This window comes from Balearica regulorum, chromosome 7, assembly GCF_011004875.1.
Source record: "Balearica regulorum gibbericeps isolate bBalReg1 chromosome 7, bBalReg1.pri, whole genome shotgun sequence".
In the NCBI taxonomy this organism is placed as follows: Eukaryota; Metazoa; Chordata; class Aves; order Gruiformes; family Gruidae; genus Balearica; species Balearica regulorum.
Genome location: NC_046190.1, coordinates 13639805 through 13654178, shown reverse-complemented (window position 1 = coordinate 13654178; position 14374 = coordinate 13639805). Strand labels below are relative to the sequence as shown.

Here is a 14374-nt window from a genome sequence, read left to right as displayed (position 1 = left end):
CGTTAGGCAGAAACTAGCCTGCTGAGGGGATAGATTGCTCAGGGTATGAGAGCAGCACAAAATATTTATTTGGAGCAAAGGAAAGTGAGAACCAGACAGTAGTTCCTGACAGGTTCAGTGTATAGTCCCTGAAGAAGTACATCTCTATTACCTGTCTGCTCAGAGTTTATGACAAAAACGTAACTGAGCGCTTGAGCTGATAGCCATAAAGGAAGTGTACTTGTAAACAAAACTGGGTAAGCTGAGCCATTACCCTTGTAAGAAACTCACAGTTTTACGCAGCTTCTTAAGTCCCATTTGCAGCTCTTTCTTCTGGTTAGCAAACCTCTGAGTCTCTTCTCTAATGACCTGACGTACAACAAATATATTGTTGAAAGACAAAAACAGACAAGAGGAGAAAAAAAAAGATTGAAATAATGTAAAGGACCATTATCTGTACAGAAAACAAAACTCCAAAGGGATAACTGAGACAGAATTCTAATTCAATAGGATGATTCTTAGAACTGGTCAAGAGAAAAAAGATTGTACACCCAGGTCACATTGTAAACTGGTTGTACAGCAACAGAGTTTAAAAAAAAAGAATATATTAAAGAAAGAAGTAATTACTAGTGAAATTATTACAGACACATTGAAATGGGTAAAGCCTACTGCCAGAATTTAAGTATTTTATATTCCTTAGATTTTTCAGTGTCACTAAGCATTTCCATATTTAAAGACACAAGTAAACTAACATCTGTTACTCATTCTGGAAGCAGTGAAATTTTCTTTGCCCCTACAGCCTTGCCGATTCATCTCTTAGGGAACATTTTGCAATTAGTCTGCACCTCTGGAATTTGCTTTCTAAAATAATTTTACAACTTTAAATAGGATGATGGCTATTGATTGAAAGGAAGGGGTGTATCATTCCAACATTGGATGGACTCCATCCTCTAAAAGTCTGATGCAAGTCTCTGAAGACATTAACAGGCAGCTTAAAACAACCTAGGACCACATTACTGCCCTTCAACCTTTGCTTCTCATCACCTTTCCCTAGCTGATACTAATAGTCATGCGGTACTCGTGTATGCACAGTCACAAGGATTTGTCAAAAAAATCTCAACAGAGACACCAAAGCATGAGTGCCAGCATCAAAGCAGAAACAGAAATACGTTTCTGGGAGAGGGATGGAGAAGACACTACTTTCAGCAGCAGTATGTCTTAGATTGACTTGAGATGCTAATGAAACTGCATCATAATTTGGAAAGTCACTCCTGAGATCACTCAGAAAGCAATGATATTTTGCTTTGTCCCATCACTGAATCTCAAAAGCTTGACAAAATACACAGCTCTGGCTCATATCAGAAAGAACGTCCATAAATTCATATTTCTGGGAAAAAATAATCTATACTAACATTAACATAGCAGTTTCCAGACTCACAAAGTGTGAAATCCCCTCTTTGTAGGCAATTAGATCTCTGATGCACTTTTATTTCTAAAAAACTTTGGTTACATAACATACCTCAACCTTAACCTTAACCTGAAATAAACCTCAGGGGTTTTGTACTTACTGTCATATTGTTGAGTACTGATATATCAGTGCTGTAGAATTTGTTATTCTGGCTTTTGGGAAGAAGAGAGCACCTGCTTGGTTTCTGGTAATAATCTTCTGGGTAATTTTTTGACATTTAGAAGAAAAAAAGTCTTTATAAGTTTCTAAAGGAAGCCAATTTCTCTGTCAATTTTTATTTAGTTTACTCCTTGTGTAGATGTGGTCTTTTGGTCTTTAGAGCTCCTGTTGTGCTAGGTAACTTCTCTGATGTGTTTATAACCTTGACCTAGGATTTCCAAAAGTCTAGATCACAATGTCTTAAAAGAGAGGTCCAAATGTCAGAAAAGCTCTAGAAACTAGATTCCTTTACAGCATATAATTTGGCACCCCAAATCACTACTGACTCCTGAAAACTCTAGCTTTGATTAATACTTGTTCTATGAAAGTACCTTCTTTATTTTCTGGCCTATCCATGTCATGTCATTGGTACTGGCTGAATACAAACTGGTGATGCTTCCATCTTCTTCTGTCACCTCTACATTGGAAGATTTAAGTCGTTCCTCCTGAAATTAAGGATATAAACATCTATCTCAGATACTCAGAGAAAATGAGAGACAGAAATGAAATGAAAAATGGACTTACATTAGAAGCAACACCACCACCAAATTCCAGAGAGTGTTACGACATTTTGATTCCCTAACTAGTCCCCAGATTTGACCCTGCAAACCATTGCTATTATGCAAAGCCTTTTGACTCAAAGGGGCTGACTACTAATCTCTGTAATCACTGTTTTGCTTGATTTCAATGGAAAAATATAGGACTAGTAGTACGCAGTGTATAGCAGTAACATCACACTGGGAATGACACAAAACTTCATGTAAGGAGAAACTGACTTTCACAGAGTTTTCTGTGGCTGAAGAAACCAAGTGACATTGAAGATATGAATGTCATCTTCCCATAACTATTCTATTTCCTTGATAATACTATTCCACAAATTAATAATTAAGCATATTCATCCTATCCTCAGGGGTATTCTTCTACTTTTACAAAAGGATTAGAGTTTGTTTTGAGGACAGTTTTTATCATGTGTAATTTTAGGATAGTGGTCAAACTTTTTTTCCCCATAAAAATAAAGAAAACACCTTAAATTTCTCTTGTGGAAGTGATTCTGATGTGGATTCCAGATCAAACTGCCATTTTGCCATAGATTTTAAAACAACATTTTCATTTGAAGTAGACGTGTTCAGTGTAGGAAGAAGAGATTTCCAGTGAAAAGCAGCTTCCTCAACTTCAATTTTCTTTATCTTCCTAGTAAACCAAAAGGAACCGATGTATTTTTTTGTGTATTATGGAAAAGGATGAAGTATTAAATATTCTTTATAACACAATTAAGTTGTTTAAAAATGTCTATTCAATATTTCTAAATATGATTCAATATTATTTGAGTTCTAGAATTGCATAATTAAGTGAAGTTTCCACAGAACTAGAAATTCTGAGTCATCTTTAATCTATGCATCTACCTGATTTGTTATACCACAGAAAAGCTGTAGTTTCAAGTGTCTCTGTTAAGAGCTCTGTAGCCACAGTTGAATTCCCATTAAAGCTGTGATGTCTCCTAATCTCTGAGTTAAAATGGTATCTCATGAGATGACATCCCTTACATCCTCAGAGAGCCCCTTCCAAATGGTTTATTTGACAGTGATAAGAAGCTCACTATGGGTAATATCTATCAGAAGACACTCCTATATCTTCTGTTGAAACCACATCCAAAGTACAAGATATTCCCAACAAGATGGTTGGGAAGCTTTTCATGAGCCAGGGAGACTGCCTCTAAAGATGAGAGGAGTGATTTTATCTCTATCCAATTCTTCTCCTTACTTTGAGACTAATAAAAAGGAAGCCTATATCACAAGTATATGCAAAAATTAGTCTGTCAGTATACAAGAATTTACACCATCAATAATGGTCTGCCACTTTATACATACTTCCATTTCAGACACACCAGGGCACCATCATTTTTGCCATTAACGAGGATGAATTTGCCATCCAGTGAAAACACCACGGATCTGATTCCCCCTCCTTGATATGAGTGACAATGCTTTTGAGCAAGCATATCCTAGAAAAGCCACAGAAGCAGTATCAGCAAATATGTTTTTCTAATGAATACATCTGTAAATTATGCTGATTTATTTTTAGATAAAAGTAAATTCAAAATGTCAATACAAAGTATATAAAAGACTAGGATTTCTGATTTTGTAATTTTTTACTACAGATGGGGCAAGTTTCTAGTATATTGATTTTGCAGGAGATAAAGAAGATTAGTAAAATTATCTACCCTAAGATTTACTGGAGAAGAAAGTAAGTAGTTTGTATGATTATAGACACATTCATTATAAAAACAATTGTACTGTATAATGCTATGTCAGTTCATGTTCAACATAAATTTTTCTGGGACACCTTATATTCAAGTGAAGAAAAGCTTAGAGTGAAAGAAAGTACCTTTCACACCTCTTTCTCCTGTAAACCAAACAAAGCCTGTGCCTGGATGCCTACCTACCATAGTAGAAGTATAATAGATGAACAAAACGCCATCCTTCGCTGCTGATGCCAGCCACCGGCTGTTGGGTGATAAACAGAGGAACCCTGATCCAAACTGATTGCTAGGAATTCTCTTTTCTGATAAAAATACTGATGGATCTTCCAACACATTCTGCCAAACAAACAAAACGTCAGCAGCAGTTCAGATGATGGAAATATCTATGCCATTTTGAGAAGACTAATGATAGCTTGGTGGGTTATCACATGTTGGAATTGAAAATGCTGTTGGATTACTGAGCTCAGGAAGCAGTACCATTGCTATGCTGCTGATTTGCTTCTCATCTCTTCAAAAGGGTATGTTGTTTGTATGTATGTTTGAGCCTGGAGTTTCTTGACTCAGAAAGTACAAGACTTGTCAAGGAGGAATGCTCACATCTGGAACTCATATTCTTGCTTGACCTCTTAAACTGAGGGAGACCTATGAGCTGCAGAGAGCTCCAGTTCATCAGCAGGCAATGACAGGGGCCTCCTGAAGCCCCCACTACATTGTGAGGCTGGGCTGGGTTTGCAGTTGTGTCTTAAGAGTCATGGGCTCACATCAGCTCAGTTCCTTCAGTAGCTGGATATTCAGGTTACTCAGCAGGCTGCACAAAAGCACAGCTCCAATACAGAAGGTACATGTGAAGTGCCTGCAAGCTGTATGAACTTTAAGAACCAATATTTGCCTTTCTCTGTAATAGAACAAGGAGATTGCTTTTCCCAGGTTTCTGAGCAGGTGGCAGGATACTGAAAGTTGATGTTTATGGATGGAGTAGGTACTTTTAGTGCAGACATGATTTTTTTAAGATAATATCCTGCCATATTCACTTCATCTACAGCATTTGTTCACTGGTATTTAATCACCACCTAAAATAAAACAGCTTCAGAGAATTACCTCCTCAGAGAGATGGTATTTACAGACGAAAGGTGCACAGGTACAGTAGCCATACACAATGTTGTCCTTCAACCTGACTGCTGAGCTCAAAGGGTAATCCAGATCATATTGCTCCTTTTTAATGGCACAAGCATTAAGCATTCCTTGTTCGTTAACATATTTATCATTATCTAGAAGATTAAAAAAAAAACAACAGGGAGGAAGAGGCATCACTACCACTAATACAGGTGCTTCACCTGTCAAGTGATTACGAACACAAACCTCAGCAAGGAGTGAGCATGATGCGAGTTTTCAAGGAGGAGACTGGGAATTAAGATATCTACCTTTAACACTAACTCTGTGGGTTGTGCCATCCTAGCACGCTGCAGCGAAGCAGAAAGATAGCTCTACTAGCTCTAAAGAAACACTAGAACCAGTTCAACCACAGTGATGTGACAATTTGTACACATTAATTTACCCTGCTTCTTGGGTATTATGTAAGCAGTGCTCATTAATTTGCATGGATGTTCATGTCATCATTGCTTTCAGCTAGAACTTTAGGCATCTCTGCCATGAAGTACACACAGCCTGGGTAGTATTTGTTAAAAGACTTAAGTTCACATCTTCAAACGGTCATTTTATTGGTTTTGGTTGCTTAATTTGAGCTTTAAAGATACAGCTGAAATTAAGACTGATGCAATAACTGTAGATCTTCAGCAACTTTGAAAATCAAGCCTCATTTTATATGTCTAAAATTGGGTACAAAAAGAAGCCCAATATTAGTAAATATTTAAAGAAAATACTAACTTCATTGAAAATTACTTTTCAAAAAGCTTGTAAATTGTAAGGCCTTTTAAAAACTATATGTAAATAACTAGAAAATCTGACACTAGGCTTACTAACAGTTTTACAGTTTTCTCCACAAAAGGCTTTGTTAGTAATTCATTTGCATATAATGTAAGTAAAATGATATAAAAATAGAATGATGTTAATAATGAACACAGGCTGCCTTTTGCTGTCATGTGATAGACAGAAGACATCACTATAAGTCTACAGACTGCTGTATGAGAAATGGTGTCCCAGGAGAATGTACAGATGAGATGAAGAAAGATATTAAGACTGTCAATGTTAAGGGATGGCAATAATATGTTCTTGCCTTCAAAAAATATCACCTAATATATATTTCAATTCTTACCTGTTGTGAGTGCTGAAGATGATAGAAAAAAAATTTCCAATCTTGCTCGCTGGACCTCTACTACATTAAGAAGTACAACCACTTCAACTAAGTCATTCTTGAAGTCAGAAACTACAGAAAGATCCAGCACTTCATCTGCCAACACTGAAGCAGGTAGGGAACACCAATGCAAATTGTTACTGAATCACGGTAACATGGTTTTTACTAAGATTATCATGTGAAACAAAAGGAGATCCATGTTCAGAATACATTCCCAGCTCAACCACACAGTTCTGAGCTTGTGTTAAAATGTCAGACAAGCCACAACCTGGTTTCAGAAAGTGCTGTATGCACACAACTTCAGCTTGAGGCATTGGGCACTGAAAATGCTAAGCACCAGAGTGTTATTATTACATTAAACAGTCAAATGTGAGTTTACATCAGCTTGAATTATAGCAATTTTGAGGCCATCTGCTGATAACCACCAGATAAAGCACAGCAAAGCCCCCCTCTAAGAAGCCAAGCAGACAATGAGAACACAATCAGGCAAATTCTGAAAATTATCTAAGGAGATGTAATCTTGTATCTGTCAAACCAATGAAAAGGATAGTGTCCTTTATACTTAAAATTATGATGTAGATCAAAATGCACAGTTGTGATCTGTAAGTATAATGTTATTGGAAGTGAGAGACTGCATAAACGAATTTACACATTTCAGAAGGTTTTTTTGTTAGTTAAAATTCCATCACTTTTTATTTTTCAGTATCAACCAGCAAAGCTGACAATTCCAGCAATCCTCACATTAAAGATGTCTGGGGCACACATTTATAACAGGAGATTGCACCCAGCTATCATGACCTACGGAGTTTTAGTCCAAGTTCTCATATGGTGACCCACAAAGGTCTGAAATTCTTTGCCAGCACTATTACTTTTGTGCTGGAGTTGTCATCAGCTGGTCACCTAATCCATTTTCTTCCCTGTGACTTACATGTACCCTGGAAGAAAAGTAATATTGGTGCATTTGCTAACTAAAATTACAGAGGAAACAAACAAATAAAAAGATTGGCCAAAACAAAATATGGTTTGGAAATAGGTGGGAAGAACATGTTTAGTCCTCCTAAAAATAAGTAGAATGAATGAGAGTGGGTTAGTCTGACCAGCAAGTATACTTAAAATACAGCAAACAGTGAAACACAATGTAATTAATGTTGTTACATATATTACCTACATATCCAAGAACTTGGAATAATTTTGAAGGCCGGGCATCTAGAATAAAGATATGTCCTTCTGTAGCTGTAGCGATGAGGAACTGGCCACTCTGATCATAACTGGGAAAAATATAAATCCAAGTAGAAAACGGTACGATACAGTCAATAAAAAGGGTCAAATAATTCCACTCCCATAACTCTGCTGACTTCATTGAGGGCATAAATGCAACTGAAATTTCAGTTTCTAGGTTTACAGGCTTAGGGCCTGATATAAAGCCCAGTGCTCTGAGTGCAATTTCTGAATGAGTGAGTAGTCAATCTAAAGCTAATGATACTCCATTAAATCTTTCTTTGAGGTTCACTTTTTAAAAATAAAACTACTATACAGATTTTGATATTATTTTGAATAGATATGTCTTTGTTTACATTGACTTGACTTTGAATAAATTGCTTTCTGTATCTATTTTTAATGTTTTATCTTAGGTAACTGAAAAGAGATCACATCTGGGTCTCCAAATAATAGGCAGCTTTATATTAAAGTTTAACAGTTAAAAATCCATTCTATTTTTTAAAAAGTAGAAGTAAAATACTCTCAGTTTTTTCAATAATTAAAAAAAAATCAAATAAAAAAAGCCTTTTAGATCACCAGAGCTAATTACAGGAGGACTGGTATATTCCAGAACTGCAAACAAATGAATAATTAACAATGGTAATAAAAATCCACCACATAAGAAGGGATGACCAAAAGGTTTAAAATTAAATTCACAAAACCTCAAATTTATATTCAGTGACAAATAACCCTCTAAATTCAGATACACGTAATTGTGCATAATTAATGCATATGGTGATCTGTCAGAAAGGATCTTATACATCAGTATCGTCAGTGCTCAGTTAAACCTTCTTAAAATAAAGGTTTGTTATATTTCTCTCACATAAATCCTGCTACTACTCCTCTTGCAAGCAATTCAGAATATGTTGGAAAAAACTGAAGCTGTTAAAGTATTTTACTTTGATAATTTTAGAATTAAAAACAAATTTTTTTTGTTCAACAACATTACTCAAGCAACAAATTGACAATATCCCTGCTCTTGTTACTACATACTTACTGCAAAGACAGCACTGGAAATTTGGAAAGAAAAATTCTGTGAATAACCCTTGGAGCTTCAACTTCAGTAACATCAAGGAAATAGACTTGACCTCTTTTGGTCCCTATAGCAACACTGTTGGAGGAGGGACAGCAAGCCATAGCAGTTGCCTAGTTGAGAAGTAAAAGACACTTAACAGTTCCACATCTTTTTATATATTATGCTATATGTTAGTATTCAATTTCTTTTACTATTTAATAGTCCCTAATATAAAACAGTGAGTGCACTGTTATGTGTACAGCTGTTATAGAAAGGGATTTTTTTTGCTTAGTATGTCAGATTTCAGGGTTTGAATGCATCTTAAATCATAGAATAGAATCGTTCTGGTTGTAAAAGACCTTTAAGATCATCAAGTCCAACTGTTAACCTAGCACTGCCAAGGTGACCATTAAATCAGGACAAAATATTGATAGTTTGAAATACTTTTATCAACTCAATTCCTAAAAGCTGTTTTTCAGATTGGTCAAGGCATTTAGTTGCTATACATTTGAAACTTTTCCTTTCAGTTCTGACACTCATTTAAAAAAAAATTAATAAACTAATATAATAAATAAATAGATTGTTATTTACAAATATATCATAGAATCATAGAATGGTTTGGGTTGGAAGGGACCTTAAAGATCATCTAGTTCTAAGCCCCTGCTGTGGGCAGAGACACCCTCCACTACACCACGTTGCCCAAAGCCTCATCCAACCTGGTCTTAAACAATTCCAGGGATGGGGCCTCCACAACCTCTCTGGGCAACCTGTTCCAGTACCTCAACACTCTAACAGTAAAGAATTTCTTTCTAACATCTAATCTAAATCGACCCTCCTTCAGCTTAAACCCATTACCCCTCGTCCTGTCACTACACTCCCTGATAAACAGTCCCTCACCATCTTTCCTGTAGGCCCCCTTCAGGTACTGGTAAGCCACAATTACATCTCCTGGACCCACCTTTTCTTCAGGCTGAACAAGCCCAACTCTCTCAGCCTGTCCTCACAGAGGAGGTGCTGCATCCTCTGATCAGCTTCATGGCCCTCCTCTGGACTCTCTCCAACAGCTCAATGTCTCTCCTGTACTGGGGCCCCCAGAGCTGGATGCAGTACTCCAGGTGGGGTCTCACAAGAGCTGAGTAGAGGGGCAGGATCACCTCCCTCGACCTGCTGGTCACACCTCTTTTGATGCAGCCCAGGACACGGTTGGCATTCTGGGCCGCAAGCGCACACTGCCGACTCATGCTGAGCTTCTCATCCATCAATACCCCCAAGTCCTTCTCCTTGGGGCTGCTTTCAATCCATTCCTTGCCCAGCCTATAGCTGTGCTTGGGATTGCGCCGACCCACGTGCAGGACCTTGCACTTGGCCTTGTTGAACTTCATGTGGTTCACACGGGCCCACCTCTCCAGCCTGTCAAGGTCCCTCTGGATGGCATCCCTTCCCTCCAGCGTGTCGACCACACCACACACAGCTTGGTGTCGTCAGCAAACTTGCTGAGGGTGCACTCAATCCCATTGCCCATGTCGCCGACAAAGATGTTGAACAGTGCTGATCCCAGTACCGGCAGTTCCCTGAGGAACGCCACTCGTCACCGTTCTCCACTTGGAGATTGAGCCGTTGATCACAACTCTTTGAGTGCGACCATCCAGCCAATTGCTTATCCACCGAGGGGTCCATCCATTGAATCCATGTCTCTCCAATTTAGAGACAAGGATGTTGTGTGGGACAGTGTCAAATGCCTTGCACAAGTCCAGGTAGATGACGTCAGCTGCCCTTCCCTTATGCATGGACACTGTAACCCCATCATAGAAGGCCACCAAGTTTGTCAGGCACGATTTGCCCCTAGTGAAGCCGTGTTGGCTGTCACCAATCACCTCCTTGTTTTCCATGTGCCTGAGCATAGTCTCCAGGAGGGTCTGCTCCATAACCTTGCCAGGCACAGAGGTGAGACTGACTGGCCTGTAGTTCCCTGGGTCTTCCTTTTTACCCTTCTTAAAAACGGGGGTTATGTTCCCCCTCTTCCAGTCGGCGGGAACTTTGCCAGACTGCCAGGACTTCTCAAATACAATGGCGAGTGGCCTGGCCACTTCATCCACCGGTTCCCTCAAGACCTGTGGATGCAACTCACCAGGTCCCATGGACTTGTGCACCTTCAGGTTCCTTAGATATTCTTGAACCTGATCTTCCCCTACAGTGGGCGGTTCTGCATTCTCCCAGTCCCTGCCTTCTGCGACCTGGGCAGTGTGGCTCAAGGATTTGCCATTGAAGACTGAGGCAAAGAAGTCATTAAGTACCTCAGCCTTCTCCATATCCTGGGTAGCCAGTTCACCCGTTTCATTCCGGACATTTTCCCTCGTCCTCCTTTTATCACTAACATACCTATAGAAGCTTTTCTTGTTGTCCTTTACATCCCTGGCCAGACTAATTTCTATCAGGGCTTTGGCTTTCCTAACCTGCTCCCCGGCTGCTCAGACAGTTTCTCTGTATTCTTCCCAGGCTACCTGCCCTTGCTTCCACCCTCTGTAGGCTTCCTTTTTTTGTTTGACTTTGCCCAGGAGCTCCTTGTTCATCCACGGGGGCCTCTTGGTGTTTTTGCTTGACTTCCTCTTTGTTGGAATGCATCGCTCTTGAGCTTGGAGGAGGTGACCCTTGAATATTAGCCAGCTGTCTTGGGCCCCTCTTCCTTCCAGGGCTTTGTCCCATAGTATTCTACCAAGCAGATCTCTGAAGAGGCCAAAGTCTGCTCTCCTGAAATCCAGGGTAGTGAGCTTGCTGCGCGCCCTTCTCGCTGCCCTGAGGATTCTGAATTCTACCATTCTGTGGTCACTGCAGCCAAGGCTGCCCTTGAGCTTGACGTCCCCTACCAGGCCCTCCTTATTGGTGAGAATAAGGTCCAGCATGGCACCTCTCCTCGTGGGCTCCTCTATCACTTGGAGAAGAAAGTTGTCATCAACACATTCCAGGAACTTCCTGGATTGCTTGCGCTCAGCTGTGTTGTCCCTCCAGCAGATGTCAGGGTGGTTGAAGTCCCCGATAATGACCAAGGCTTGTGAGCGTGAGGCTGCTACTATCTGCCTATAGAGGGCTTCATCTGCTGAGTCCCTCTGGTGAAGTGGCCTGTAGCAGACCCCTGCTATGATGTCCCCTGTCCCAGCCCTCCCTTTAATCCTGACCCATAGGCTCTCGGTGGGCTCCTCATCCATCCCCAGGTGGAGCTCCATCCACTCCAGCTGGTCATTGACAGAGGGCAACGCCCCCTCCTCATCTGCCCTGCCTGTCCTTCCTAAAGAGCCTGTACCCTTCCAACCCAACACTCCAGTCATATGAGCTATCCCACCATGTCTCTGTAATGCCAATAAGGTCATAGCCTTGCGGGCACACAAGCGGTCTCCAGCTCCTCTTGTTTATTCCCCATGCTCGTTGCGTTCGCGTAGAGGCATTTCGGTTGTGCCCCCGATGAGGCTGACTTATTGGCTGGGGTGGCTGGAATTCTTTTGATGTATCTTCCCAGTGTTACCCCGTTGGTTCCTGTTGCATCCAGAGCCCCCAGCTCATCTCCTCTAGGCTTTGAGCGTGCTGTAGTGCATCCAGCACATCTCTGAGCAGTAGGCCGAGGGCCCTCGCCAGCACCCCATCCCTCCAACCTGGGCACATCATCCCACAACATGTTGCTGGCAAGCCTGATGTTATCCCCCTCCCCCTTCAAGCCTAGTTTAAAGCTCTGTTGAGGACCACCGCTCGTTCCTGGGCAAAGATCCTCTTCCCCCTTTGAGAGAGATGAATCCCATCAGGGATTCCATATGCTTAAAGACACCTCACTAGGATATTAGGTTGAAATGTTTCCTCTGCTTTATGACCGAGTTAAATACATAATTAGTTCAAGGAAACATTCTGGAAGATAATGTTTTTCAAATCTCTTTCATGCGTTGTTCAAAGACACTACTGAGCTCTCCTCAGCACTGGTTTATCGAAATCTGTGGAATATTATTCTATGAATTGAAAAACATTAAAGAAAATTGTAAGTATTAAAGAAAATTGTAAGTATCAGTCACAATATAAGCTCCTGGTTACATGTACCTCAATATCAAGGTTTAGCTTGCTGAGACAAGTTCCATCTTCCAGGAACCAAACTTGTACTTCTCCTGAAATTGTTACAGACTGTTGAACAGAGAAAAAACATAGTCAGAAGCGGGTGGAATAACCAAATAGTCTGGAAGTGACTAGTTATCTTCTATAGAATATAAATTCAACTAACATCTAAGCATACCAGATCAAGGGGTACTAGTATTGCTTGGGATTATCTTGCTTTTCCTTTAAGTCCAGTTGCTGCAAGATACACCTACCTAAGGAAAACTTTTAGTAATTTTTGTGAATTGCTGCAACTACAGGAATGGTCTTTAAGAATAATGAGGCCATCTAGGTCAACACATGTAAGCTTGATCAATATTAGCACTCCCACCATACAGACAGCAACAGAAAAACCTGCTTACAATTTTCTTTGCATAGGAAAGGGCTTAAGGAGAGGTCTTGTTTTCTCACATGAAATATTATGCATATCATAAGGGTGCTTGAGTTCCTGTTATATCCAGGCAATATTATGATTCCACAATAAAGTATAGCTAGAGATCAATCAATGCTCACATTACTCATTCAGAGTCAGGTAAAATTTATCATTCCCATGCTAATGACAAAAAAAAAAAAAAAAAGAGATTCAGAAAACCTAATTGATCAAGACCCCAGGGTTCCTAGGTTGGCTACTTGAAGAATTCATGGCCTGGAGAAGAATCAGATTTGCTGGCCAAAATATGCATCTTGCAGGAGTCAAAGACATAGGAGGAAAGCAAGAAATTTCTCAGAACACAGAGATCCATGAGTAAGGCCTTCTTTGTCCCTGGATCCAGGACAGAGGCATCTCTCAGGCTGTTCCAATTTGTGCTGAAGGCTGAAAAGATAATTCTATTCTCTGAATTGAATCCACCTTTTGCTCACCTATGTTCCTGAACAATACTGAATCACACAAACCAAGAGCAGAACCACTATGACATTTTAGCAGCCTGTGAATTATCCACCCTGGGCAAGTTCTGAGCCTTTTATAGGCCATACCTGAATTAAGGCTATTTACTTCCTTTATGAGAAGTTACACAACTGTAACAAATATCAGAACAGTCCCAATCTCTGCTAGGCTTTTGATTTTGTGCCTTAGCAACTTATTGGTTACCTGAAAAGAGCCACTATTACATATAAGAAAGAATACCATTTCTTACCACACAGTACTTGTCCCCTGGAGTAAGAAAATCAGCTGCCAGAAAACAACTGCTGCATGCATCCAAGAGTTTGACAGCTTCTCCACTGTGGGCAGGTCTGTAAGTATAAACTGTCCCCTGACAAATAAAGAGAAATAATCCATCACTGGGCTATGAAACTTTTCATTAAAAGCTTTCAAAGACTTAAAAAAATACCCATCTTTCTGAGCTTCACTCTTTAAACTTTTATATTTGACTCTAAATTGAGGTAAAAAGTGTACAGTAGAATTCAGCTGAATTTAGTGGATTATATTGATTTACACTGGCCGAAGATCAGGTTAGTTCATTTAGAGTGATCCAGCTAGTCACATTTTCAAGAAGTTTTGTTTCTCAAAATCGCTTTAATAAAATAATTTAAGACCACTCTATTTCATGTTACTTCAGGAATCAATAAATATTCTAAAACAGCATAAAACACAAATCATAAAGCTTAAGCTTTATGAGATAGTTTTATCTAAAGATCTCAAAGCCTATCAGAAACAATTCATTACTAATATTGACAAAGATTTTAGAACTTCTTAGTTCTAAATCAGGAGAATGAAATCAGACAGAAAGTGTGACCAAAGTTACCATTGCACTGCTGTCA

The 14374-nt window shown here is 39.7% G+C and overlaps 1 protein-coding gene across 1 annotated transcript in view; it reads right to left on the bottom strand.

The window, feature by feature from the left end:
* CFAP43 (cilia and flagella associated protein 43) overlaps positions 1-14374 on the bottom strand; it is a 53589-nt gene that overhangs the window by 21962 nt on the left and 17253 nt on the right. Inside the window, exons 10-20 of the mRNA XM_075757980.1 lie at positions 13750-13866; positions 12563-12643; positions 8468-8616; positions 7378-7481; positions 6175-6318; positions 5001-5170; positions 4086-4238; positions 3514-3644; positions 2671-2836; positions 1978-2091; positions 271-348 (exon numbers count right to left, since the gene is read on the bottom strand). Coding sequence (XP_075614095.1) covers positions 271-348; positions 1978-2091; positions 2671-2836; positions 3514-3644; positions 4086-4238; positions 5001-5170; positions 6175-6318; positions 7378-7481; positions 8468-8616; positions 12563-12643; positions 13750-13866 — 1407 coding nt within the window. The remainder of the gene's footprint in view (positions 1-270; positions 349-1977; positions 2092-2670; positions 2837-3513; positions 3645-4085; positions 4239-5000; positions 5171-6174; positions 6319-7377; positions 7482-8467; positions 8617-12562; positions 12644-13749; positions 13867-14374) is intronic.